General features: G+C 41.1%; 1 protein-coding gene across 2 annotated transcripts in view; it reads left to right on the top strand.

Moving 5' to 3' along the window:
- The window catches only part of GRAMD4 (GRAM domain containing 4), an 83,729-nt gene extending 70,762 nt beyond the window's left edge, over window positions 1–12,967 (top strand). For both annotated transcript variants that reach the window (XM_074827718.1, XM_074827717.1), the window contains exons 14-19: window positions 435–589; window positions 4,459–4,606; window positions 5,076–5,169; window positions 6,249–6,333; window positions 7,993–8,061; window positions 9,055–12,967. In XM_074827718.1, the coding sequence (XP_074683819.1) occupies window positions 435–589; window positions 4,459–4,606; window positions 5,076–5,169; window positions 6,249–6,333; window positions 7,993–8,061; window positions 9,055–9,156 (653 nt within the window). In that variant the 3' untranslated portion in view covers window positions 9,157–12,967. The remainder of the gene's footprint in view (window positions 1–434; window positions 590–4,458; window positions 4,607–5,075; window positions 5,170–6,248; window positions 6,334–7,992; window positions 8,062–9,054) is intronic.
- Window positions 12,968–27,860: the final 14,893 nt, after the last annotated feature.

Genomic DNA, 27,860 nt, shown 5'->3' with positions numbered 1-27,860 from the left:
GGACATATTGGACTGGAAGGTAGAGTTTAATGTAGTACATGAGAGCCCTCTGTTGCCATTTAAATTCTTGCAAGGAGCTGCAGAGTTAAATGCTTTGGCATGTTTTCTGTTTTGGAAGTATATAATGTTTTCAGAATGCTTCTGGTAGTAAGGAATGTATGTTTCAATTATTTTAAAGTTCTTCTGCATAAGAAGCTACGTAAGTGGTTTGAAAGAACTGGGGATGGGAGGAAGGAATCTGGGCAGTGGAGGAAAAGAAGGATAATTTCCTGCCTTTGGAAGAAGAATCAAAATATTTAAACGAAGAGAATGGTTTAGTACTGTGACTGAAGATTCAGAATTTCGTTTCATTCATGAACTTGTTAAAACATGATCAAAACAGTGATGTTCTTAATGCTGCTTCAACATATCTACTAAAGTGACCTTTTTTTCAGGACTCTATGCTGGAATCAAGTTTTTCCTTATTGATTTTATCTTCAAACGATGCCCCAGACTAAGAGCTAAGTATGATACTCCTTATATCATCTGGACAAGTCTCCCAACAGATCCTCAGCTCAAAGAAAGATCTAATGCTACAGTGTCGAGACGGGTAAGGCTAATAAATCTTTTTGTCCTTCTGTTCCAAACATCTGAAAATCAGATCCCTTTCTCCCTTTCCCTTTTCCCCAGTGACTAGAGCACATTAAAAGGAAGATTAATTAAATCCTAACAGTCAGCGTTAGTTCTTTTTTGTTATTTTCACGATACACAGAGTTTTTATATAGATTCTGTTTCTTCTAAGAATGGAATCTATTATCATAATTGTATATAAATATATATATATAAAGGAAATCGTATGAAGCTAAACGCACAAAAATAACACCATCCATATTCATATAAATTTCTGTAACATACATTCTGTGTGATTTTATTGTCGAAATTTTGTCTTTTTGTGTTCCTCTTCTCTGTTCTCAGGCATTCTTTTTCAGTGGAAATTCAGCTGCTTGTGTAGATGGCAGAACAGATAGTTAAAAAAATAAATAAAAAAAGGCTTGAGTAGAATATGCAGCTTACTAATGGGATAAGCATTAACAGAGGTAATAAAGTAGTTTACAGATTTAGGCATTATGTCTTAAGGTTATTTGTATTAGATGATCTTTTAACATAGTGGTGATAAATGATTTTTCCCAATGTTGGTACTCCAACAGTAAGTTTTTCTTTTGTTAAAATCTTATAGTTAAATCTTTTAAGTGTTGTGTTTTGTGCATCTTTGTAATCTGTTTTGGGGCCTGACATAATAACTGAAAAGCAAGTCATGCTTTTCCATATCTCTGAATTTGTTAATGTTTATTAGTCTAAAAGTAAAAATAGTTGTAATAAAACTGCAGTCTAATCCCATTTTAGCATTTGCTTAAAATGTCACAATATCTAATTGCATTCATGAAATATCTGAGTACGGTCATAAACTCCCTGGCTAAAATGTGCAGCACTTAGCAATAATTCAGCCTGGGTACACAACTATAGAGCAAGAGAGATAAACACATGAACCCTCAGTTGTTAACCTGTGAAGGAGGAGAAGAAATATAGGGTTCTGGGGGTGATGAAGCAATTGGTGGTAAAATAACTGCAGCATGATCTGAGTATTTCAGAAGGATGTAGAAGAGAAGGATGATCTCTGACAGAAAGTGAGTCTTTTGCTCCTATTTTCCAAGGGACAAGAGAGGTGGATGAGTGTATGGACAGAGCACCCATAGCCTGTATTTCTCTTGCTTGCAGAAGATGGGCTTAAAAGTTTCTGCACCTCTTGAGCTTGCAGGTTATCCTTCACATACTGTGGTGGTTGTGGTAGCTTCTTGCTTGGACTCCCTAATCTGCCTTAGAGGTGGAAAGGCTCTGAATTGCTGAACTTGAATCCATAAACTTAGAGAGTAATTATCCCTTCTGGTTTTTCCTTATGACTTAAGTTTTGACAAGTAGACCAGGCTATTAGTACTACGGTGTCTGACTTTACAGGCTTGGGTTGTCTGTCTGGAAACGATGTGCAGGACTGTTTGTCTGCTTCCAAATGTCTTTGAAAACATTAACTTGGTCTCAATAATTTTAGACAAACTTTCTTACTCCTTGAGAGATTTCTGGGAACCTTATATTATAAAAAATAGATTTTTGTACAAAAAGGTAAAAAGCAAATAGGTTTTTCATTTTTTTCATAGAAAAGGCAGAGCCCAGAAGCTTGTAGTGCCAGCATATGTGCATTTGCTTTGTCTTCCTATCATTAAATAGCATACAAGACACTGTAAACCTAGACAGAATGCAATATTCATTGCCTATACCACCACTCCGACCCTGTGTCCTTAGAGAACAATCCTAACAACAGTATCTAATGGGTAAAGGTTGTATGTCAAAAGCTGATGACAGATCAAGTGAAAAGGAATACCTCCAGATATTCCTACCTCTAGGTTGTTGGTGACATTTTTAGACAGTCAGGACTCTTCCATCATTCCAAATCCAATCACTTCCAGTTAGATTTAAGGCTTATCAAAATTGGATGCAATGCTTTTCTTTTAGTAATCGACCATAGGTTGTCTCAAGCCTGGGTGGCTATGGATAAATTAGCTGCTGCTTTTAAGGGTAGATGAAACATTTGCTTGTGTTAGGAAGGACTAGAAGTAAGGGCAGAACTTTCTCACAACTTCAGCTACTGGATGGGATGTGGTACTGAAGTTTAAACACCTTTTTTTAATCTCTCTATATAACAGGTAGGTAGGAAGTGGGGCGGCAGAGAGCAGGAATAATCCTTATTCCAGTGCAAAAAACATTAGACCTCTTGCCCTGACCTTTTTACTGTTTTGGGCCATGGAACTTCACCTGGTTACGTGCTTATGGAGCCAAATAACTTGTCCAAGAAAGCCTTCAAAAAATTGATCTGATCTTTACTTGCACACAAAATGTTGGAGAAGCTAATATTTTCCTTGGTTCCAGGGGCTCAGTCATTGCTAAGGGCACCACAGAAGGGCAATAACTGAAGCAGTAGTACAGTTATCAACCGTTTGCTTTCCATGTCAACTTTCTTTATTCTTTTCCCCCGAGGCATCACTGTATTACAGTTACCCTAAAAGCTGGATGGTAAATACTCTCTGCTGTGCCTGTTTTGTCAGTCTGGTTTCTAGTCAGCAAATGCAGTGCACATTTTTTCATTTGCTTTGGATTTCTTTTGTTATCGCTAAATCCTGTGAAGTGTCGAGTGCTGCCAACCTATGTGCAAAAAAAAAAAAGCAGCAAAGGCTGGTTGGCCTCCAACAGCATCGGGCCTTTACAGAAGGACTTAGTCCTGAGCTTGCATGTTGTCAGTTTGCCAGTTGTTTAACTGCATGTGTATGGTAGGTCTAAGAATGGAGCTGTTAATGCTTTGATGACAAAAGCCAACCTTTGGAATCATGTGGTGCCTCACCAAGATGAAAAAGAAAATGCAGGTGTTCCAAAAGAAACTGTCTGCTGTCCTTCCAGAAGCAAGGCTTGTTTGCTAGGGCAGTCTCCAGTGGTTCAGGAGCTCTGTTTAAAAGTAGATTTTACTCAAATACTTTGGTTTTGAGAACTCCATGCTACCTTTTTCCCACTCTCAAGGATGCTGACAACCAGTCTGATTTTATTTCACATGTCAACACTCTCAAAATTTAGTGCAACTTCAAAGCAAAGATCAATGGCTCTAACACAACTTGAATAAATTGGTGTGCTCTAACCACTGATAACTTCTTTTTTAAATTGCATTCAATTGTGTGTAGTCTTTTGGTTTGTGAACAAGATCTTGCAGTGTCACTCAGTTCATGTTTTATTCTGTGTATTATACTGCTAAATAGACTTCACTTTTTTTCTTTTGTCACTGTCACATTTGTGTTGTTTATTTCTTTTCCTGCTAGCTGTCAGGGCATGAAAAGGTATGGATCCTAGTGTGCAAAACTTCCTTTCAATTTCAGCATTTGTATTCATAATGAGCTTATGCAGTTTTGTGTGGCTTTTTCTCTGTTTGCTCTTTTTTGTTTCTAAACTTATTTTGTGCAATAATATTTTGTGTTTGGTCTGTCTTTTGAAGACAAGCCAAGTACTGATAATATATTAACTGCTAGCAGTCCCACTAGTATAATTGGAGCTGTGTGCAGTGATTTAGCTGTATCTAATCCGATATACTCTTTACTGTAGAAAAGTCGTATTTTAAGATAGATGCGTTTAGCACCATGTGCTTTCACCCTTGCAAAGGGTGTCCATCAAAGAGCAACACTTTGAAAAGTTATGTTGAGATTGCACATTAGAGTTTTAGCAGTAGTGTAGTGCAATAGTCCAGAGTTATCTTTACTGAAGTAGTTAATAAAAATTACTGCATTACACATTATTTTATTTTAGGAAGAGTAGTTAGCCAAGTTCTTTTTAAGAGCACAGCTTAAATGTTGCTGTTTAAATTTTGGAATTGTGTTTATTTTTCTGCAGCTTCAAACAGCAGCATCAAGAAGTTATGTGGGCTCAAGTGCCCCAACTGGAATAAGCAAAGATGAAGACACAAGTCGTTTTCATACCACCAAGAGGGGGAATTTCCATGAAGTTTTTAACCTGTCAGAAAATGAGCGTCCTTTGGCAGGTATTTCACAAGAGGAAGGCTGCATTAGTAGAGTATTTTCTGAAAAGCCAAGGATATTTTAAAGTTGAATTCCCTTTCTGTGCAATGTACAGGTATAAGCTTTTGATTAAAAAGACTCGCTTTAAATTAGAATGGACGGAAGTCAGTCTCTTCATTCCACATCCTTGCAGTTCTTTGAAAGAATGCACAGCCTAGTGTGCCTTTTGTGTTAATGCAAATGGAATAGTCAAGTTAAAGGGAATAATTGTGTGGGTGAGGTGGTTTTGGGTTTTTTTTTAAAAACAGTGTTAAAACAAACGTTATGATGTCTAAAAACACCTTATTTAGGCTTTCCTTTGTAAAGACTTCTAGTTTTAAGTATCTGAAGTAGGAATTTTCAGTGTTTTCCACTGGTTTATAAGGAAATTGTTGGGTGCGATGCCTGTGTCTCTCTTTCTTAAAGTAAAATTTCTTGTTATGACTTTTTCAGTGTGTGAAAATGGCTGGCGCTGTTGCTTGATTAACAGAGATAGGAAGATGCCTACAGACTACATCAGGAATGGAGTTCTTTATGTCACAGAAAAGTGAGTAACTGCACTCCACACATTTCTTAGGAGGGAAATGCAACAAACGTTAAAAAATTTGAATCTAAAAGTAATCCTTTAATGGTGTTTTGAAACAAAAATGCCTTTTCATGGTGCTTTAAAACCTCAGGAAAGTGCCATAGGAGAGGGAGAGCTGAATCTGGGGTGTGGTAATGCTTAACAAATGTGATTCTGCCTTGGAAAGGCTTGCATAGGAATGGAGAGTAGCTCTATATAGTCAGTTGTTAGTAGTTGCAGTTTTTGATGTGGATAACATACTAACTATATGTATACTAAAAAGGAAACCTAAAAACTAAGTGTATTTGGAGAGTTGTGATCCATGATCGATTGGCAAATACTCTTAGTTTCTTTTTTTAAAGCAAATTGAATGTATAGCTTCCTTGAAACAATGGTCAACAAAAAGAAAATAGAAATTCAAGCCTTGGTTTCAAAACTAGTACTTGATTATTATTTTTTTTTTAATCCTTACTTACCACCAGCCTTCCAGGGCTGAATAACTATGGTCACTACTGTTTGGGTCTTGCACTGAAATTCCTTTGGAGTGTAATGAATGGAAATAAAGCTCATCTGTATGCAGTGTCACCTAGTGATGGAGAGCACTCTTCAGCGTTTAGAAATCTGAGCTTTTGTCTGCATCACAATAACATGAAACCAAACTCAGCGTTTTCCATTAATCTTCTTTTAGGTTGGTAAAAGATTTATAAGCCTTTTGAGATTTGGTATTTCAACTGTTTTAAGGATATATGTGCTTCTTGTGTCTTTAAAATGCTTGTCACTTTTAAACATTCAGTGAACTAATATAAATACAAGTTTGTGTGTGTGTGTGCGTGCATACCATATGTTCGAGGCTTTCAGACAGATTAACCAGTTGCTAGAATTTATGAATGCTTGCTCCAAATTAGAAACAATAACTGAATTGCATATTGTGTACCTCTTTCTTTTTTTTGAAGCTGATTTTAACCTATGAGATTTCAAACTTCAGAAGTGAAAGGAGGGATATTGAGAGCTTTGTTTTAGAATACTGTATCAAAATGAGCATTTTCTTTCCTTGTCTTTAGTTACTTGTGCTTTGAAAGCTCCAAATCCGGCTCATCTAAAAGAAATAAAGTTATAAAGCTAACGGATATAACAGATATTCAGAAGGTATGTCTGATTTGTGTTTCAAATAGGGAACAAAGCTGTTTTTCTGTTCAGATAGTCCTAATTTGCTTTTTTTCTTATTTTGAAAAAGCATACTGTTGTTAATTTTTATAAGTAAAATGTAATCCGTTCATGAAGAATATTGCCCAGAACTGCTTGTTTAGCCATTTGGACTCAGCACAAGCAAACTCAAATATGAACATAAAACCAAAGTAGTTTACTAAACCCTTATGCTCCTGAATTATTTTAAAATTAATGTTGTGTTGTTTCTTAACTCCTGCATTGACTAGAGCTGTGCAGGCTTTAAGATTTATTGTTAGCAGGAATTGTGTAGTACTAACTTCAGTTTGGGTGTTGATATCAGTAGATGGCACCATCTTAAAAGTAGATGCCTCAGAAGTATGAGTGATTATTGTCAGTGGAGAGAGGTAGATCATTAGAATAGCCAAATTGGATCAGGCTGGAGTTTCATCTAGTTGGGAATCCCATCACTAACAGAGGCAAGAAGAGGATGGCTGGAAACATGGCAAGTACGATGGGATCCCTCCTCTGGTTGAGTATTATTAGCCTGCAGTCACCAATGACTTTATTGGTGCCTTGCATCACTATATTGTGCTTAATGTTACTTTGTTACCCTCTCTGAACTTGTCCTACTCTTAAACACAGACACTGCTGCTTACTGCTACATCCTGTGGCTGTGAGTGCCACGGACCCAGTCATGCTGTGCAAAGAAGCACCTCAGCCCAGTGTTTACTGCTTAAGTACCTCCAGATTTTCAAATAAGTTTCTCCTATTTATATCATGTCTATAAAGCAGACAACTTATGCATAACTTGAACATTGCCATTCAAATTAATAATTCATGTTGATAGATTTTAAACGTCATACTTGAATTAATGCTGGCTTGTTGTTTAGTAGGTCTTCACTGTCATAAAGATCCTTTTGCATCTGTGTAGTTTTTTTAATGAAGAGAAGACAGGGATCATGCAACCAAGCATAGAAATGTACTGTGCCTGGTTTTATTTGGGGGTGGGAAACACAGGCCAGACTTGGGGTCTCTTCCACCTTGGGGATATTCCCCAGTTCAGCCAACTGTATTCCTTCTTAGCATTACAGACTTTCTTTAAAAAAACAGAACAAAACAACAAAAACAAAACAGCCTATACATACCCTGTTTGTCTGTTTAATTTTAAAAAAGAAGCTTTTTCTGGTCTGCTTGCTGCTCCTTTAAACAGTGGATGAATGTTACTTCTAGAGAAACCTGTAGGTGATACCCACAAGCACACTGTCACGTACATATATACACATAGGGCCAGGATGCACCATCCAGCTGCCAGCGTGGTCCCTGGCGCTGTGGCTGGGCCAGCTCGCGCACACCACAGCAGTTCTGGAGTGCTTGGTTTGGGGCTGGTTCCAGCAGGCAGGCTGGGTGCCCCCACCACGCGTGGGAGGAAGAGGAGAGGCAGGTTCTCGCTGTACCCATTGACTCCGGGGTCAAAGAACAGCATCTGGCCTCTTCTTGTTTTTAATAGACGTCTTATAGTTGTGGCTGGGAGGATACACCAGTGACGAGTCGTGTAATCTTCTCAGCACCTTTTACAATTGTTCAGTATGTAAGATACCTTTGGTCTATGTGTTTTGTTGTTTTTTTTTTTCTTTTTAGTATAAAGTGCTCTCTGTTCTCCCGGGATCAGGGATGGGTATTGCTGTATCAACACCATCTACACAGAAAGTAAGTAGCTGGCTGTATCTGCATTGCTCTACTTGACTTCATGCCCTTGTCTTCCTTCTCTGGCTAGCACCAGCATAAAGACTTCTTTTTTCCTTATGTGAGTGGGTTGGTTTTGGGTTTTTTTTAATTCAATTGTCCATTATTCAGTATATTTGGCTTCAGAATTTTAATTTAAACATTTAGCTTGTTTTACTGCATCTGGACTGTTTTTATAACACTTCAGAAAGATTTGCTTTATTATTTCACTACCTCCATTGACTGTTCCCCAGCATCCTTTATCAGGAACATGGGGGCTGCTGTGCTCTGCAGTCTGAAACAGAAAGCTGATGGCTTGAGAGTATCTGTGGTTAAGGAGGCTTTGGGGTGGAAGGGCCTGACCCTCAGATGAGGTTTTTCTATTTCAGTCTTACAATGCTAAAGATTTAAGCTTCTCTGAGCCTCAGATACACTTTAGGTGACTGAAGCTTTTCTTACATATGACTGAACCTTGTTTTAAACTAATCACCTATAAATAACTTTTCTCCAAGTCACACAACTGTTGTACCAGGCTTTCTACTTGTTGTTTGATAATGAGAAGTACTTCTCAATTACAAGGTTGAAGATGTTTATTTACCTAAATAAATACTCTATAAGATGAAACGAAAAGGCATTGATAAAGATTTCTAAAAATCTTTAATGGAGGCAGAGATCAATCATGAAATCATCATGTACTGAGTGGACAGAGAGGGAAGAGTGTTGAAGCGTTCTCCATTGCTAATACTCTGTGCAGTTGCATTTTATTCCATGGTTGTTTTAAGAAGGAGATGGAGAAGTGAAAAAATCTTAGAAACTCTACCACAGATCCAAGGATTTAGTGGAGAGAAAGATTCTTATGGCTTTATTAATGCACTTTGAGTACAGTTCATCTCCTGTTCCCATTGATTTGGCCAAAACTATGCCTAGAGGAGGATTTTTCATTTCCAGACTGACATGATCTTTTTTTCTGTCATTTAGCCTTTGGTGTTTGGTGCCATGGTTCACAGAGATGAAGCTTTTGAGACAATTTTCAACCAATATGTAAAAATAACCTCTGCATCATCAAGCAGCGAGAGCTAGTATCTTATCTTAGAAGATCTAAAGGAAATTTTCTTATTTTACAACTTGGTAGTGAAAAAAATGAACATCCTCATCTATTTTGCAATAATTTTTCTTGTCTGGTGGTTTATATTCTATCTGTTACATAAATCAAGTGTATTTTATATATGCCTTCATGTTTGTTTTTAAGGTTTTTGTAAAAAAAAGAAAAAAAAACCAAAATGAAACAAAACAGTGAAAGTGCTATCATCACTATTAGCCTTGCACATTAAGCACTTTTAATGTTTATTTACTGACATTAAAAGCTGGGAAGATACTTGGAGAACTCACCAAATAACAAAGTGAAACAGATTGATCCATTTAGCTCTGCTGATATCACTAGGGATACATTTGTCCCTTTATCTTAGTTATTTTTCCCAAGATGTGAGAATGATGACTGCAGCAGCTTGAAGTCTCTTTCTTCAGCTCAGAGTTTTTAATTGGGTTCTTTATTAAAACTGATAGCAACACCAAGGAAGTATTATCATCTTAGTATTTCAATATTTATAACTGCACTTAACTCCTCCTTGCTAATTCTTGCATTGCAGAAGGATATTTTAACGGTTTGGTTAGGTTCAATTTTTCCTGCATAGACATTTAAATTGCTTGTACAGTGAATTGAAGGAGAAAGTTTGTAACTATATCTGCCTTTCCTAATTAACCAAAGTAAGAGGAAGAAAGGCAGGCAGATACTTTTTATAAAAGAGGGCACCAAAATGTTGTTTCTAAAATGTTAGGCATCATATATTTGTATTTCTGTAGATACTTGTCATAGAAGGGCTCAACTATTGCACATGTTGTATGTACAAGGTGTTTGTATGTTAATGCATTAAAGACTTGCAGGCTTTTGTGTTGGAGGAGGTGGGAATAATTAAACTAAACTGAGATACGACTTTTTTTTTTTAATTTGGCTTTTCTCTTGAGTTACCTTATAATAAAATAACACTATAATATAGCAGCTGAAAGCACTAGTTCCTTTTCAAAGCATAATTTGAGGGGCTGTCTTTCCCCTTGCGAAATTAATTTTTAGTAACAATTAAACCCAACTGCCAGGTAAAACAGGAAGGCTGTGCTCCTCCTCTAAACTCTCTCAGGCCTTTCTAGCAGCAAAGCACATACTGACCTTTGTCTTTAATATTAGAAAGCTTTTGTACTCTATGTAATAGCACCCATCTGAGAGGTTTAGATTTTTATTTGCATTTTCATGAAAGCACAGTAGGAGTTATGCCAAGCCTTCCAGTATGTCTTTTCCTTTGCTGTGTCTTTTGAGTTGAGTAGTATGGATGTCTCCAGACATTATATGAATGCTCCAAAAAAAGCAATGCAGATGCAAATTCTTATGTTAAAATGGGACTTAATTTCATGGATTTTTCGTCTCTCTTTTTTTTTTTTTTAAAGCAAGAATTTTCTTTCTGTATAGGGAAGGGAGTAAAGTGAAGAAGGGAGAGGGGAGACAAACACCAAAGGGTGTTTAACTCTTAGTACAGTTTTTAATTAAGGTCTCTCAACAAATGCAGCAGTAATGAAGAAAGTGGCAGTCAAACTGTACAAACCTTATTTCAGTCTGGCCATGAAGAGGTGTGATATGAAGAACTTAATATGAACTTCATATGAAGAAATATTGTTGAATACTCCGATTTGGTTGGGTATTGTAAAGTGAAACACCGATGGGGTAAAACTCTGTGCCCTCGGTGGAAATGTGAACAAGAATGCGTCAGAATCCCCTGTAATGGCTAAAAGGCTATTTTTGAGTTTCTCCCTTTAGAGTAGCACTTGAACATGTCTTTATGTGACCTGAAAAAGGGGTGCTTTTCTAACACCTCTTTAGGTATGGTGTAACTCAGGGCCTGAAAACTTAAGATATAAGTGAAGCTGGTGGGAAATCCGTTTTGCCACCATCTAATATGGATGTAGCTTGACAGTTTATGGTTTATTCACTTTACACACGCAGGTTTTATGTTTAAGTAAAAATCCTTGATCTTAAATTTTTCTCATCAAACCTACTTTAAAATAAATTAATCTCTTTTTGTAATTGCAATTGTAGTTGTATTATCATTTGGCTTTCCTTTCTAGAAGCTTCCTTGAATAGTAAGTGTGGCTAACAAATAGGCATTAAAATCGCTTAATGTTATATAAATCTTAATCAGATTCATTCATTTTGTCTTAAAAAAATTCCTTGGGTATGTTTAAGGTTATCCTTTTTTTTGAAGAAACAGAAAACTATATTTTTTACAGAGAGCATGCTCTTTTTCTTATTTTTGTATCATTTTTCAAGTGTAATTTATACCTTCACTCTGATCATAACAGCAGTTTCAGTAGGGAATTAGTTGACTTGCACTTATTACCTCCTCCCCCTCCCCCCCTTCACTGGTTGACCCTAGTATATAGGGTTGTCCTAGATTCTGGTTTCTGGAGAAGCTATAGGTCCTATGCTGATGGTGCCAGGGCAATTAACTATACCTAGGCTTCAGAGAGGGAGAAGAGAAATTGTTATCCTTTTCCCAGACTGAAATGCCTCGTGTACAATATGCTCTTAAAATTTTTTTCTGGACAAAGAAATTAGAAACTTCTTGTAAAATGTGTTGATGTTTGAAATTAATCCGCACTTTAACAGTGTGAATTTAAAAAGCGATTCTTAAAGCAGTAAACCTAGTGCAAACTGCAATGCAACACTGTTTCATTCTAATATATAGAAAACAGACTGGATTTTTTTTAAAAAATAGAGTTGTAATATAACTGACAAACATCTGTGTATATATTTTGCAAAGTTCACTTTACATTGGGTTGTCCAGGTTCCTGCTACATAACTGCTCCTGTGGCATACGTGACTTCAGAGAAGCTAGAAGGTAACCTCAGTATGTTTACTCATGCTTTTCCTTCTGCTACGTCCTCCCAAGTTTGGAGGGCAGGAGGGAATGGACAGTGAGTAAATATGTACTTGTATAATTACGCTGAAGCTCTCACCTTAAAGTCCAATCTTCCTACATAGTTTTGCAGTATAGCCTGTTGTACTTCAGGCTAAGTCGTACCGCTTAATGTAAAGTGCTACTTTCTAATACCAGAAAGTGATGTTCTTGTCATTCTGTCTGTCTGTTTGCTGTTTATATTTGCAATTCTGTTGATGTTTGTGGTTCATTGCTGGATCATTCACGTGTAATTGGATTTAACTTCTTTAGAAGTGCATTAGTTAGTTTGAGTCCCTTTTAAAGAGAATTAAAAAGGGAGATGAAAACTGACTGGTTTTAATTCTTTATCGGTGACCATTTAAATTCAAAAGGCAAAAAAAGCTGAAATATGAAATCATGCCTTTCTGTGCACTGTAGCTTTTGTGAGGCAAGATTGAATGAAACAAGCTATTTATTAGTAGCAACATCACACAGGACGCCAGCAGCAAAACCCTACCCTTGTTTCTGCAGACAAAGAGAAAAAGAAATTTTAGCCAATCGTGAAGAGATGAAAGGATGTACTTTTTTTTGGCTACTTAAACTTGTATTAAAAACACTGGTAGTTTTTATTGAATTCTGTACATTTTCGCAGATGTTTAATTTCTACTAATCATTGAAATATAATGGATGTTAAAATTTTTATGTCTGAAGTTTGAGTCTATATTTTGAAGTTGTAAATAATTCATTATCAGTGTAACTTTTGTTTGACAAAAGACTTATACTGTATGAAGAATTGAAATAATGAAATGATTTGCCCTGTACATTTTTTAAGAAAATCTTGTTTGTTTAAAAAGTCTTGTATAAATTATAATTTTTATTTAAATAAACCTAAAAATGCTTTGTGCTAATGCTTCTTACAAACTTTAATAACTTAGCTGTCAAAACTACGCCTTATTTCTTGGAGTGAGGTGAGTTGGTGCTTTTCGGCAGATTCATAGCCACCTCAAGGCCTTCACTGGGGGGGAGGTAGGTGGATTTTGTTTCTCCCTGCTTTTGAAGCCCAAGGAACGTTTTTATTTTAAATAATCCTGTTAATGCGTTGGAGAGTGTATGTATATTTTTGGTTAGATCTTTGTAAGTACATCTGTCACTTTGTAATCATACAGTTAATTTAAGGGATGAAAAAGCAACCAGTGATTTCTAAGATGCTGCTACTGCAGGAGGGCATGGGTGACACGAGACTGTGCATAAAAGTCATATCTGTCAGAGCTCCTCTGTGAAACAAATAGCTGCAGACTGTGCTGCAGGTGGACACTGGAAGTAAGGATAAGCCCTTTACCACTCCAGAGGTATGCAGGTGTGCTCAGCAGAAGCGTTTCACATCCAGATATGGCTGTTCTTCTGCAGCATCTGCGATCACTTCAGCTCATTGGTCACACCAACATGTACCGAATTGCTGAGCCTTTGGTTATGCTTCTGTGTAACCTGTAACGCTGCTGGGGATAAATGGCAGGGCTTCTTTATCCGTGGTGTATGCCAGGGAGGCTCGCTGCCCAGCGCTGGCTTTCACTGGGTACACAGGCCTTTGTCTGCAGTTAGGGATGTAATACCAGGAGTGAGCTGCCTCGTCATCTAATCCAGACCTATTTGTTTGCCTCTACAATGCTCCTCTCTGTGTTTTGCTCAGCTGAAATAGATCAGTCTGTGACAGATGCTCCGGTCCTGAATGTGTGCTGCTCTATTTATTTCAATATTTAGTTTTGTCATGATGGCAGTGATGCATCTGGCAATGCAGTGGTGCTTTTAAGATGATATTTTATGTGTTCTGACAATACTTAACTTCACACTTCTATTACTTTAATGCATTTTTCATTAAATATTTGTACAAGAAAAGTTGCATCTCCAGCAGTACTCAGAGATTGGATTCAACCCTGCCTACCTGAAGCCTCATGGAAGGGAGAGTGTGGAGCCTGGGAGTCTCATTTCAGCTATAGACTGTATGGTACTTAGGAGGAGGGGACAGTCATCCTGAAAATGCCACTTGCTTTCTCAAGCTTGCTTTAGTATCACATGAACATAATAGAATTGAATTGAACGAGCCGTTTACATGCTCTTCGTGTAACCCTAATGCCTGTGCAAGGAAAGGAGACATGCTGGTGGCGGTCTGCAGGGTATCACCAGCACACGCTGGCTTAATGCAGAAGAGCAGATAAAAGCATAGCTTTGTGCAATACCTGGATTAATGGTAAAGGACAGTTACAGCATTCAACTTGCAGAAGTGGAGGGGGTTCTTTGCTGTTACTTTTAAGTGTAATCTTTAAGTCTGAGTTCTACTGAATCCCTGGATTCACTATATTTCTGTTTAGACAGTTTTAGGATAAGCTAAATGTTTTACCCATTAATTATTAGCTCATCTCAGACCTTCAAATATTTTTCCTACATCATGAGTAAAAGGTATTAAAGATGTGAGGGGTTCCTGTTCTGTGTTGGGAAGTCGTCATTGCAAAGGGAACAGTTCCTTGCAGCAACAGTGTCGTCACTGGGCTGTGGATGTTCTGAAAGTTAAGTTGGCTTAATGCAGTGCCTCAAGGATGTAGTTGTTGTGAACATGTCTTTGATGTGTTTTGCCTGAACTGATGCTGTATTTGGCCAGGTTGGATTTGGTTGGGAGACAGAGAGAGAAGATGAGGGGAAAGTAAATACCTGTTTCTGTGTTTAAATAGCTGTCTCTTTTCTGTACCTTGTGAGCTTCACAGCCTATTTGAAATGTGAATTAGGCAAAATCTCTGCTTTTGCATCCTCCACTAAAGCTCTATCTTTGCCAATTTCTGTGGAAAATAGTCACATTTGGAGAATGATTTCCTTCAGTCTTGCTTTTTCACTATGCTTTTCTATTAAATACCAGATTTGTTTATAGCTTCTGCCTTACACTTCACCCTCCCCTAATTCTCTGTATTTGTTTTCTGTTGGTTTTTTTTCTTGCTTCTCCTCATGTACATATACAAACCCTCTTCCAAAACCACTTGGCCCATTTGGCCTACTGCATCCCTTTTCTTTATCCCCTGCTCTTTATTTCACCTCTGGATGATCTCATGTGAATGGATAAAATCCTGCTAGCACTTGCATGCCTAGAACATAAATGTCTCTTTATCCTCACTTAATTTAGTAATTTGTGGCTGGCTTTTGTCTTACAGTCTAGCTGAAAGTTCAAGCTGAGTTATGTCTGAAGAGAAGTTGCTCTTTTTTTCATTCTTAAATTGCCCAAATTTCTGGTTTGCTGTCTCTGTGACTACTCAAGTTTTGAATTGAGAGCTTTCCTCTGTTTCCTCTTACCTGGGTTTTTTTGCTTTATTGTTCCAGTTTTCTTCCTCTGACAAAACTACCCTCATACTTTCAGTCCTGATTATTTAGAAATACTGACTGACCATGTCCTGATGGAGGTGTCACCAGTTCGCTAAAGCTGCCTTGCACCTGTTACATCTTCTGTTGTCTGTAAATTGGAGCTAAATTACTATCTCTGCTGGTTTAGATTACTCAGTGGCTTCTGTTTTCTCACACTGATGTGTCATGTCTTTGCTCCTGATGACCCGCACAATTGAAGGGAGATGATGCTTCTTGAAACCGTTAAGCAAGCTCTTCAAAGTGGACAATGTCTTCTTGACAAAGCCAGTTTTCTTACTGGTGCAGGCCTATATCAAACAAAACATATCTGTAGAGAAATAAATGTAGAAGTAGCTGCCTGCTGCAAAATGGTGTTTGGGAAGAACTGAACCTAAGGCAATATTTGCTTAGGCATCTCCATACTATGCTTGAGCACAAGGTTGAACTTTTAACTTCTCACAGCTAAGTCAGTAAGACCTTCTGAAAATCCTCTCCCTAGTTTTTTAGGTCAGATCAGTATTTGGGAAAGAGTGCTCCTAGTATAAAGTCTGTAAATCAAACAACTCTATTCAGTGTTATTTTTGCTTTTTGAAAAGTCTCCTCTGACCGGAAACGTTAACCAGCCACACAACAGGAATAAGGAATAAGACTCACACTAGCTGTTTCTAAACCAAATAATCCCTAAAACTGTCATGCAGGTCTATAAATTTGCAGAGATGAGTCTGAGAAACATTTGGGAACAAAAGAAGCTCTTTGCAAAAAAAAAAGAAATGATCAAATGGACATTTCTTTGTGGAGTATATATATATAAACAGTAGCATTTACCTTTCTTTAGTCTCAGAGGGTATGGTATAGTATATTAATGCAGAGCTTTTCTGTATTCAAATAGGTTTTCCTTGCAATACCCTGTGTTCTGGATGCCTGCAGTAAACGTGTGAATGGTGTTGGTTAGTGGACATGCTCTAAGAAAGTTTCCAAAGCTACACAGGGCATCATCGTTGCTCACAGTGCTCTCCTGGCAGGGGGGGTGCCTCAGAAAGCCATTTTCCTGTGCATAGATGGAGCTTCACACTGTTTCTCTTGGTGCCTTGACCTCTACAACTTCCCAAAATAAGCAACTCTGACTGCATAGTGCATAGAGTGGTGGTGACTGTGTCAGCGCTTAAATCCTTCTGCAAGATGAATGGCTCTGGGCACTTTCCAAGAAAAGCAAAGCACAGCAGAGGGGAGTTAAGCCCTGGACTTGGTCTGGGTGATGCAGGACTGAAATCATGTCTGCTGGAAGGGAGGACAGATGGGATGGGGGGGACAGGCAGCTTTGAGTCCAAAACTGGACTTGTGATGGCTGTGGGTGCTCCCCCCACCATCTGTGGCTGAGCAGAGTTCAGAAGGGCTTTTGGAAAAGGAGGGGAGATGCTGTCTTCAAGACGTGTGAATATGTTGAGACTCTGCTTTTAAATATACCAAAAAATACTGTATAAAAAAATGTTTATGTGATGAATGTGGATTTATTATATTGCCCTAACAGCCATTTTCAAATATGACCACCATGGTCTTCATGCAAGGTCATAGTATAGCAAGTATCAGTTGTATTATGTGACTTTTAGGGAAAATAAGCACACACAAAAAAATCATATATAGGGCCTCAGCAAACAACCTGGACTTACTGCTCTACTAACTCATGCTTAAAATTTATTCATACTATTTGAGTAGGTTTATCATTTTATATTTATGACAAGCTGGACTGCTCAGTGAAGACTTGCTGTGCACCATACAGCTTGCTTCTTACTTGTAGATGACAGGAGCCCTTTAACACCTACTTCTACAGGTGTGCCAGGCTCCAGGTCCAACTGGGTAAACACCTTCTTGAAAAACCCAAACTCTGGCCTCTGCTCAAGCAAACATTTTAAGCTGACAATGTTTTCATGCCAAACTAAGAGCTCCTTGCCTCCTGCCACCTACCTTATGCCAGCACTAGGGCTCACCAAACCTTCCTAAAATGGCAGGAGCCCAGCAGAGGACTGGAGAGCAATGAGAGGAGCAGTCTCCCTTTCCAGCACAGCAAGCTGTTACAGGCTGGCTTAGCTGCCCTTGGATCTGCACCTGCAGGTGTGTTTTTGGTGTCCGTAATGGAGCTGATACATACAATTGCCTCTATGTTCCCCTTTCCCATTTTGCTATGTCCTTCAGATTTCAGAGGTAACTTCTGAATATAAATTGGATAAACATTAAAGGGTGGTCCTGAGTGTGGTGGTTTAGCCCCTGCCGGGGTCTGAGACCACGCGGCCGCTGCCCCTCCCCCACAAAGGGAGTGAAATACAAAGCCCCAAGACTGAAATAAGGAAAGGTTTAATACAACAATGCAACAGCAACACAACAAACAACAACAATAACAATAACAGTAATAGTGATGGCAATAAACAGAGCAAAATAGCTACCAAATACAGCAGTTTGAAGCACGATGTACAAAACCACGAGTGCACCGCGCTCCCACCAGGAAAATGTGACCTGCCAGGATGTGACGTCTGCATGGTATCTGAATAACCCGGCTAGAGCTCCCCCCCCACTGCTGGGGAAACTCAACCCTATCCTGGTTAAACCAGGACATGAGTTTATAATATTAAAGAATAATGCAAAGAAACTGACCTAAAAGTGTCTATGTGTACAAGTTAACTCTGCACAAAACCTGATTGTGCAAATACTTAAGAGTCGGTATGCTGTTGTTAGAGCTACGTTTAATCTGCTAACTCGGATTCTTTCAAGCACTGACTTTTACCCTGCTCCTCTCAAAACTTCAACCAGAGCTGGCAAAAAGAAGGTGAGGAGGGGGGGGCAGTTGCTCATCTATTTTTGGGGCTGTTGCAATCAGAGCAGTGATGGTTGGAGGGGAGCCAGAAAGCCCAACCAGGAGAGGTCATGGGCTTTCTGTTTGAGAACATTGTCTCAGGGGATGTGCTGAGTTGGGCTTGTCCCTTTTGGAAGCCAGGGGCAAGTGCAGGTGGCTGCCTCAGAACCCCAGTGCAGAAGAAGCAGAAGACTTGTTATCTCTGGGGTAGTATGTTCTCATCCTAAAAATCACGAGTAAGGATCTTGGATATTGTTAAATTTAAATAAAAAAGGGTTTGTTTTGGTTTAGATCATGTTACTCTCCAGCTTTACCTTCTTCTTTCTGCATCTGTGCCTGTGGACATGTAGCTGTGTGCACTGACAAACAGGCCCAAAACTTACCTTTCAGTCCACAGCAGATGCCTTTGCATGAAGGTAGGGCCTTCTTTTTCCATGCCAATAGCCTGGCTGGGCCGTTAGCTCAGCCATGGTGCTCCTGCAGCTCACCCCACTTCAGTTCCCAAAGCTGTCTCCAGCCGCCCTATGCTGGCGCAGGGCCAAGGGCCACCTTGGGAGGTGGTGACACCACTCGGGTGCTCCTGTTGCTGCAAGACTTCTCTCGCATCACCTGGAATCTGTAATACTGCAAGGCTGTGAGTGCTCCTGCCTGCTTTAGCTGGTTAATCAGAATCACAGAATCATCTAGGTTGGAAAAGACCTTGAAGATCATCCAGTCCAACCATTAACCTAACACTGGCAGTTCCCAACTACACCCTATCCCTAAGCGCTATGTCAATGTGACTCTTAAACACCTCCAGGGATGGGGACTCCACCACCTCCCTGGGCAGCCCATTCCAACACCCAACAACCCGTTCTGTAAAGAAATACTTCCTAATATCCAGTCTAAACCTTCCCTGGTGCAACTTGAGGCCATTACCTCTTGTCCTATCACTTGTTACTTGGTTAAAGAGACTCATCCCCAGCTCTCTGCAACCTCCTTTCAGGTAGCTGTAGAGGGCGATGAGGTCTCCCCTCAGCCTCCTCTTCTCCAGACTAAACAACCCCAGTTCCCTCAGCCGCTCCTCGTACGACATGTGCTCCAGACCCTGCACCAGCTTCGTTGCCCTTCTCTGGACACGCTCGAGTAATTCAATGTCCTTTTTGTAGTGAGGGGCCCAAAACTGAACACAGTAATCGAGGTGCGGCCTCACCAGTGCCGAGTCCAGGGGTAAGATCACTTCCCTGTCCCTGCTGGCCACGCTGTTTCTGATACAAGCCAGGATACCATTGGCCTTCTTGGCCACCTGGGCACACTGCTGGCTCATGTTCAGCCGGCTGTCAATCAACACCCCCAGGTCCCTCTCTGACTGGCAGCTCTCCAGCCACTCCTCCCCAAGCCTGTAGCGCTGCTGGGGGTTGTTGTGGCCCAAGTGCAGCACCCGGCACTTGGCCTTATTGAAACTCCTCCAGCTGGCCTTAGCCCATCGCTCCAGCCTGTCCAGATCTCTCTGCAGAGCCTCCCTACCCTCGAGCAGATCAACACTCCCACCCAACTTGGTGTCGTCTGCAACATTACTGAGGGTGCACTCGATCTTCTCGTCTAGGTCATCAATAAAGATATTGAACAGGAGTGGCCCCAAAACTGAGCCCTGGGGGACACCACTTGTGACCGGCCGCCAACTGGATTTAACTCCATTCACCACAACTCTTTGGGACTGACCATCCAGCCAGTTTTTTACCCAGCAAAGCGTGTGCCCATCCAAACCACGAGCAGCTGGTTTTGCCAGGAGAATGCTGTGGGAAATGGTGTCAAAGGCCTCACTGAAGTCAAGGTAGACAACATCCACAGCCTTTCCCTTATCCAATAAGCAGGTCGCCCTGTTGTAGGAGATCAGGTTTGTCAAGCAGGACCTGCCTTTCATAAACCCATGCTGACTGGGCCTGATCATCTGGTTGTCCCGCACGTGTTGTATGATGGTACTCAGTAATCACTTTTTAGTTAAATCTGCTGGGAAATTTGACTTCTAGAGAGTTCAGCCTGGACTGAGTTTTTGCCAGAAGGAAGCTGCAGTGCCTCCTTTAGCAAAAGGGGGTGAGGAGAATAACTGGCAGAAATGGTTTTATCTCATTCCTTGCAGCTCCCCCAAAGAAACACAGTGCTCTCTCTTTTTCCCCTGTGCCCAGTGCTCATCATTGCTTTAAAGTGCAGTTTGGGTAGACTTATACTTGACCTAGCTTCAGAGTTTCAGACATGGATTGGCATAAAATGCAGGTAGATACAGGATCGGGTTGTGAGACTGTGTGAAAAGGAAGTTGCTGGTGGTGCTGGTGTCTTGAATCTTTGCAAAAAATCTCATCCTTGACTTGTAAGCTGCATGCAGACCCAGCAGCGGCAGCTACCAGGGGAAGCTTAGGCTTCCCAGATCCCTGTTGACAAACACCTGCATGAGAATTTTTCTCAGGCATACACAGTTTCTAACACTTGATACAGTAACTCGCATTCTCAGATGGGGTGTGTCCTGCTCCTCTTATGCCCCCATACCATTACTCTGTGAAGAAAATACTATCTTGCTGTTAAACACACCCAGATCTGTGTCCTTGCACTGGTTCCAGCAATTTCAACATTTGCTGTATTTACCTTGGTCTTTATGATTTCTCTCCTTTGCTTTTCAAAAACATCAGCTCTTCAAGTCATGGAGCTGACCGGCACCAGACTGGAGTGGGGACTGTTTGATTGTGGCTTGTCCCTTGGCACTACCTGTGGCCTGAGGCACTGCTGATGCTGCGAGTTTCCTGTGACTGCTCTGGGAAGCTGATCTGTAAGCTCCATGTGAAAAGACATCACACAAAGTGCTTTATAAGCTGTTCATGTTACTCTATGGCTGAGACACTTTATGACACTGTGTTATAGTCCTCCTTGCTGCTAACGTTTTTGCTGGAGAATATAAAATCAAAATATAGGTGCCAGGTTTCAGTTAGTTCTAAGTTCTTTTTTCTAGGAATTAGATCTTTTTTATTACTGTTAAGAAAGGCCTGATGAAAGACACTTTTCCGTTGCTTTCAGCAGTGTCATTTCATCAATCGCATCAGATTGCTCAGAAACAGATCAGCTGGGGAGAGAAGATCTGAGTGCCTGGTGGGAGATGCCACATGCTGTGTCGAGGAGGGCACAGTGGTGACAAACTCACCCAGACTTCTGATTTCTGGCAAAGCTGGATCTCCAAGAGGGATTAAATCCCAAACATAGGTGTTTTATAGCTCCTGTGGTGGGCAGTTGTCCAGATGGACAGAGCTGCCGAAGTTTTTCGGCCTGGAGGACCCTCACAGTGCCCGCAAGCTTGATGGCTCCTCCAAGCCCAGCTTGTGCTGCTCTGCTGGCTTTAGCAACTGGTTGGAGGTGCCCACACTGAGCTTCAGGCTCCTACACAGCTGTACGGGGATGTGGGATGGGGCACCTCACATAACCCCAGCACTGAGGGCAGTCAGAGCAAGGTGCTGCCCCTCTGCAACTCCTGACTTGACACAAGTCATTGCTCTTGGCCAGGAGAGTCATCACCCCCTCATGCTCGAGCTTGTCCCAGCTGGGACAAGTGACAGAAACACCTGGGCTTTGCACCTCTGGCCACTGGCATGTTGGGCCAGTGCCAACCCCAAGCCGCTGGTGGGTGGAGAGAAGTGGAAGTGGACCTGCTTTTCTCTCCTGTGGCAACAGCCAGAAAGGCTTCAGTCAAAAACTGAACTTTTCTCTTAGCAAAACAGAGTTCTTGTTTAGGCCATTACCCTCATTTCCACCCTGTTCCACACTTTACTGTATCCATTATATTTTCAATCAGCCAGCTCTGCGCGGGAAGGACTGTGTGGCTCACACTGTGCTTTGTGCCAAGGTCGTGAGAGCAGCCATGATGAGAGAGGGGCACCATTACAGAGGGGAGTCTCGGCTGTCCTGCATCATTTATCCTCTTTTATTAGGGTAACTTTCTGTCTAATTTAACAGTTTATACTTTTTTTGTGTAGTTCCTGAAGTTTAGGAACTACCTGGTCTCTCCTTTTTGGAGGCTAAGTCTGCAGAGCCAGGGAGACTGTGCTGGGCCAGGCCAGTCTTGGCTGAGGGGACTCTTGGTCTCAATTTTCCTTTACTATTGATGTGGCTGAGGTGACCTAAAAGCCCTTTTCCTCTGTTCATTTGTTGCTGAAATACAGCTGATGAGTGAGACTGTTAAAATATTTAAAGGGAAGCCCTTGCAGGGGATGAAGTTGAAGTGCATTTCCCAGATGTTGGTTTTGATGCTCTCTTTAGGAAGAGCGACATTGTAGTCTGTCTAATTGTATATGTTTTTAATGAGCATCAGGCACCTCTGTCACCATCACTTGACTGTTGGCTGCTGCAGTGAGTAACGTGCAGGAGCCTGTTGAGCTGTGAGGGTGATGTGCTCCTGTGCAAAGGATGGGTAAGAGCTGCTCGTCCCCATGTGGTACAAGGATTGCTGCACTGTGCTGGAGCTGGAACTCTTCATCACCCAGAGTATTGCTCAGCTGGGCACCTCTGAGACCTCTGGGGTGTTTTTTTTAACCAATGTGTTCTCCTGTGAGCTCTTGCCTGGTGGGTTCTGCTGTGTTCAGCTTGCGGTTAAAGATGACCCACATCTCCCCGAGCCCTGGGCATGGCAGGAAACAACCTGAAGCTGAGTCCATCTGCTGGTATTTAATAATGGAAGGAAAGGAACTCGGAGGAAGTGTACTGCTTTGGATCTGCTCATCAGCAGTTTCTGCATGATCATCAGCAGTGAGGTGAAAATAGCATCTGGCTACAGATCAGCGTGCAGGTCTTGGAAAAGGTCTCCATACCTAGTGATTATAGTGCCATCGGGATGCAAGTTTTTGACATGCAGCCAAGCCCCTTATAAGGAGAAAACTATGCTCATTCCAAGAAGACAAGCAATGCAGTTAATCCAGGTGCTCTGCGATACTGAAATGCTTTTGTACCAAGGTGGAGGCTAAAGGGTGAAGTAATATAATTTCTCACACCTCCCAATGTAAAAGTCTGGCAGCTGTAGGCAGGGTGGGGAGGGATGAAGAGGCCTCATCTCCAGCAGGATGTGTGCAGCTTCCCCAGGCTCCAGCAAGGTGAGCAGACTGGAAATATCTGGGAAAAGGTCTTTGCCATCAAGGCTGCAATGTCTGTTGTGTTTAATCAGTAACTTGAGCAACCCAGGCATGGCTGGGGGGAGCTGTCTACCTCTCCCCCAGCCTGTCCTCTGCCCGTGGCTCGCTCCTGGACTCCAAACCCTGTGGAGTACACCTGCCTTGTGCCTTGACTGTCAGGGCACGGTCCCTGTGCTGCATGGCACTGGGGCATGCCAAGGGGCAGCCCCTCCAGAGCAGAAAATACTCACCACTGCATTTTTATAGGGTCAGAAGGGACTGTGTACTGCAAAACCCTGTCCTCTAAGGCTGCTAAATGATGTCTGCATGCAGGCAGACATCTTGCCTGTAACTGCTGTCTATTTTGCCTATTTAGTGCCTAAATAGAACAACTGCTGTCAGGCATTTTGGGGAGGACAAGCTGTCTTTCTGTTTGGGAAGCCCGGAGCCCTGCTGTGGTCAGTGGCTTCACAAGATAATGTAAAGTGGGGGTAGGATCTGGCCAATGAGAAACTGGCCTCTGGCTTCCTCTCTGCTTCTCAGCTCAGGACCCAGAGCCTCGAGCCCTGCTGCCATGCGCTGGTGAAGGGCTTGTGGCAGAGGAACCTCTCAGCACTCTGTCCACAGCTGCAGCTGGCTCAGTTTTCATAGGAAGAGTTTTTATCCAGAGCATTTGTCAGGCATATGTGCAGATATAATTCAATATTAAAAAAAAAAAAAAAAAAAAGGTTTGTAAACAGTTTTGTTACATCTCTTTGACTCAGTTTGCTTCTTCCTGAGATCTATCAAGCTTTCCAGAAACAGGGAAGGGTAGGAAAGAGACAACAGACAATGATAGCTATGTCAATGTCATTATTTTTTGTAGACAGATCTAAACTTTTAAAGTCAGGAAGTAGAACACACTTTATAAAAAATTTTTATATCTCATCTCTAAGGTGAACTGTGGTTGCCAATGTCTAAGGTACAACTCAAATAACGATGTTAGACTGTGATTTATGCCATGACAGGTCATTTTAAGTGAGTGTTTACCAATGGAAGGAGGAGGAGGAGGCAGAAGCAGGAAAAGTCATTATTAAAAAAAACCCTGAAGCCTGAGGTACAGCAAGACACTGTGGTCTTCTTCTAGACCTGTTATTTGCTTTCCCAGGGGCAACATTGCCTTTTTGCTATTGGAACGTGTTATTTACCCCAATCCTGATGTACTAATTCCTACTTATTTTTCTATTTATGCCCTTTAAACTTTTCATCAATAAATGAGAAGTGTAGGTTTGGGGATATTCAGGGCCTTATCGTGAGAATGCTCATATTTTCTTCCTGTTTCTTTCTAGTGTGTTACCAGGTTCAAAATCAGAAGAAACCCAGGCTTTATTGAAAAGATGTAAAAAAACCACATACCCTTTTAAGACACCAAATTCTCTTGATAGTAGTCCTCCTGACTGCTGCTTTGTTGCTATGGTGATTACTAGTCCATTTAAGCCACTTTAAAATTATAATCATGAGCAAGAAAACCAGATTCATAACAATATCATTAGCATAGCTATTTTTGTGTGTTTCATGAGATTAGGAAATGGCCAAAGTCTGGTAAATAGTAGCCTGGTTTATATTCAATTTTTATGGACCACTAATGATTTAATGGTTAATGATTTAATGGCAAACAGATCTGACACAGACTGCTATTAGATGTATCAGTTCAGAGCTCTGTGATGATAAAGCTGTGGGACTTTGGTGATCCCCTGTGGTAGAATAAGCTAGCTTGAACTAATTAAAATACCTTCAGGGTCTCCTCCATCACTGGTGTGCCATCAAACATGTGCTCTTTGAGGAATCTGGCCCCAGTGCAGCAGTACCAGGGAAGGGAAACCTCTGAAGATGTTAACCTGGTTCCCAAATTTCTTGGACCCTCAAGTCCTCACAGCCATAAAGCTGAGTGGTGGAACTCCATGTGCCACCACTCTCAGCACTTCATCTGAAGAACTGCAGGGGTAATGCTGTGCTTGGGGGCCAGTAGCTTTGAATTAGGAAGCTAATTGGGGGACCTGAAGGAGATCTCAACTGCAGGGCTTGAAAGGGCAGCAGACAGGGAGAAAACCCCAGCACTCACCATAGGACACCTCTCTGCCTGTCAGGACATATGCCTTTGCTAGAGGACTTTAAATTAATGAAAAGCTTCACTAATGCTGGAGTGTGAAGTGCCTGGTGAGCTCCATAGAGCTGATGGCTATGGAGGATGACCTGCTGGGCTGAGGGAGGGAGAAGCAGGAGAGGAGCCTTCAAGCAACACCAGTGGGGGAAGCTGGCACTGTCCAGGCACACCTGCATTTCTTTTAGTCTTTTGGGCACTATTTCAAAATATGGTAATGTATTTATTCTTTTAGTGAATAAAGTAATTGTGTTTCTTATCCATAAGAATCATTGCACAGGGCAGTTTTAGTTATTGATGTCAGCAGAAGTTGTGATGCCCTCCAGCATTTGGAAGGATACCCCCACCTAGCTGACAGACCTTGTACGGGGACAGATGATACTGGATGACGTACCAGTGAGACATCGTTGGCACAGGCAGGCGACAGCCATCACCCCTTGGCCAGTGGGATGTGGGACATGAAAACAGGTCTGACCCAGCAATGTGCACACCCTGCGGTGCCATTTCCCTACAAACTGCGTCCATTACAAATTCATCCTTACTAAGCTCATACATCAAGGATGTGTCTCCAAAATCTCTTGTTTAATGGAATATGTATTACATAAAAGAGATTTTAGTGACCAAAAATCTTGAAAGTATTGACTAACTGGGGGGAGGGAGGGAGAAGGGGAAGAGTTAAGGTAACAAAATAAAATAAAAAAGGTGAAGTGGCAGACTCTGTGATACTGGTGTTGCTGATATTACTTTGGCCTAAGACTTGTAAGAGGTGAGAGCAATCTGCAGTCCCAGATATGACAGATATGGGTTATTAAAGCAACTCTGAATATTTTTATGAGGCACCTGAAATCTAAAAGCCACTGTCATTTGCCTGTTAAGAAAAGAAGTTTGAACTGAAATATAGAAGTATCACCTGCTATTCAAAAGGCCAAATTCTCTTTTACTTCTGAAAATGGAGATCTTGTTATATCCTGGGTCACCCAACAAGTGAGGAAACTAATTTCAGAGGCAGCAGGCTGCTGCTTACAGCTGCTGTGGCAGCCTTTGTATGACAGGAGGCATGACTGGAAGTACTCTTGTCCCAGCACCTGGCTTTAGGCTCTGTCTGCCACTGGTTCCAGCTGTAGTAAATGGTGTGAAAAAGAAAAAAAAGCTAGATATTGATTTTATGGTGTTTTTTTGCTGACCTTCCTCCCTTTACCTGTGGGTAAATGTATTAGTTATTCATGAACATGTAGCTCTGACAGCCTGGTTGGCAGCATGTGATGCATTGTGGGATGTCCCACTCCAGAAAAGAGGTTCTGCAAAGCTGGGAGTCAGGCAGCACCTTCCAGAAAACCCCTCCAGTGTCATCGTGGCCCAGCAATGCCTCACTAATGCAAGGCTTGCTCTTGGATCCATCTTCTGTAGGAGAGATGCTTGAAGTGTTTTCAGTGAATCCAAAACTGAGACTGATACCCTTTCCTTACTTTACCTCAGAATATATGTATACATATAATATACTTTGCCATATATTAAATGAAGGGATCTTGTCAAAAAGGCTCCTAGGGATTTCAGGTTCACTTTCTACAACCCTAAGAGCACTGATGTCCTTCTCCCCAGTGCCTCAGAAAGAAGTTAATGCCTTTGCAAGCCTTACAGACTAGTTTGAAGAAGGGAAGCCAAGATACACTAAAAATCCTGGACCTAATAAGTCCTTGTAATTTAATACTAGTATCTGCCTACCCCAGCAGACTGCTGATCACCCTGACAGAAACCAGGGTCAGCCCAGAGACACCAGCATTTTGGCTCCCTCTTGTCAGTGTCACAGAGGTGCCCATCGCTGTTGCTTGTGCAGCATAGAGGAGCTGGAGCTGCCATTTGGAGAGCATGATGGCCAGGGACACAGTGTGAGGCTTGTGGGGAGTAGATATATTTGGATGAGAAATTTGCTTTGTAGATGTCAAGAGATACTAAAATTATCTCACCTGTTGGCATCTGAAATTGTTGTTGCTTTCACTGGCAAAGATAAAATCACCCAGTGATTCCTCTTAGAAAAGCAGAACAAATGCAAGGATCTTTCATGCAATTTTTAATTGAAAGCCTGTACAATGTGACACTTTATCTCTTCCATCCATATGTGGCTTCTATGTGAATAGTAACATAAGAAAAACAACATCAAAATTAAAAAGAAAGCAATAATATTTTTGGCCTGCAGAAATTTTATCAAACACTTCATCACAGAAGTGACTGAGTGAAGACAGACTCAGCTTGTCATTTTGGATGCAGGCAAAGGGAAAAGTAAATGAAAGATGAAGAATGAAGGTGTTGGGTCA

The sequence above is a fragment of the Strix aluco genome, chromosome 5 (genome assembly GCF_031877795.1).
Source record: "Strix aluco isolate bStrAlu1 chromosome 5, bStrAlu1.hap1, whole genome shotgun sequence".
Classification (NCBI taxonomy): Eukaryota; Metazoa; Chordata; class Aves; order Strigiformes; family Strigidae; genus Strix; species Strix aluco.
This window is presented reverse-complemented; position numbering and strand designations above follow the sequence as displayed.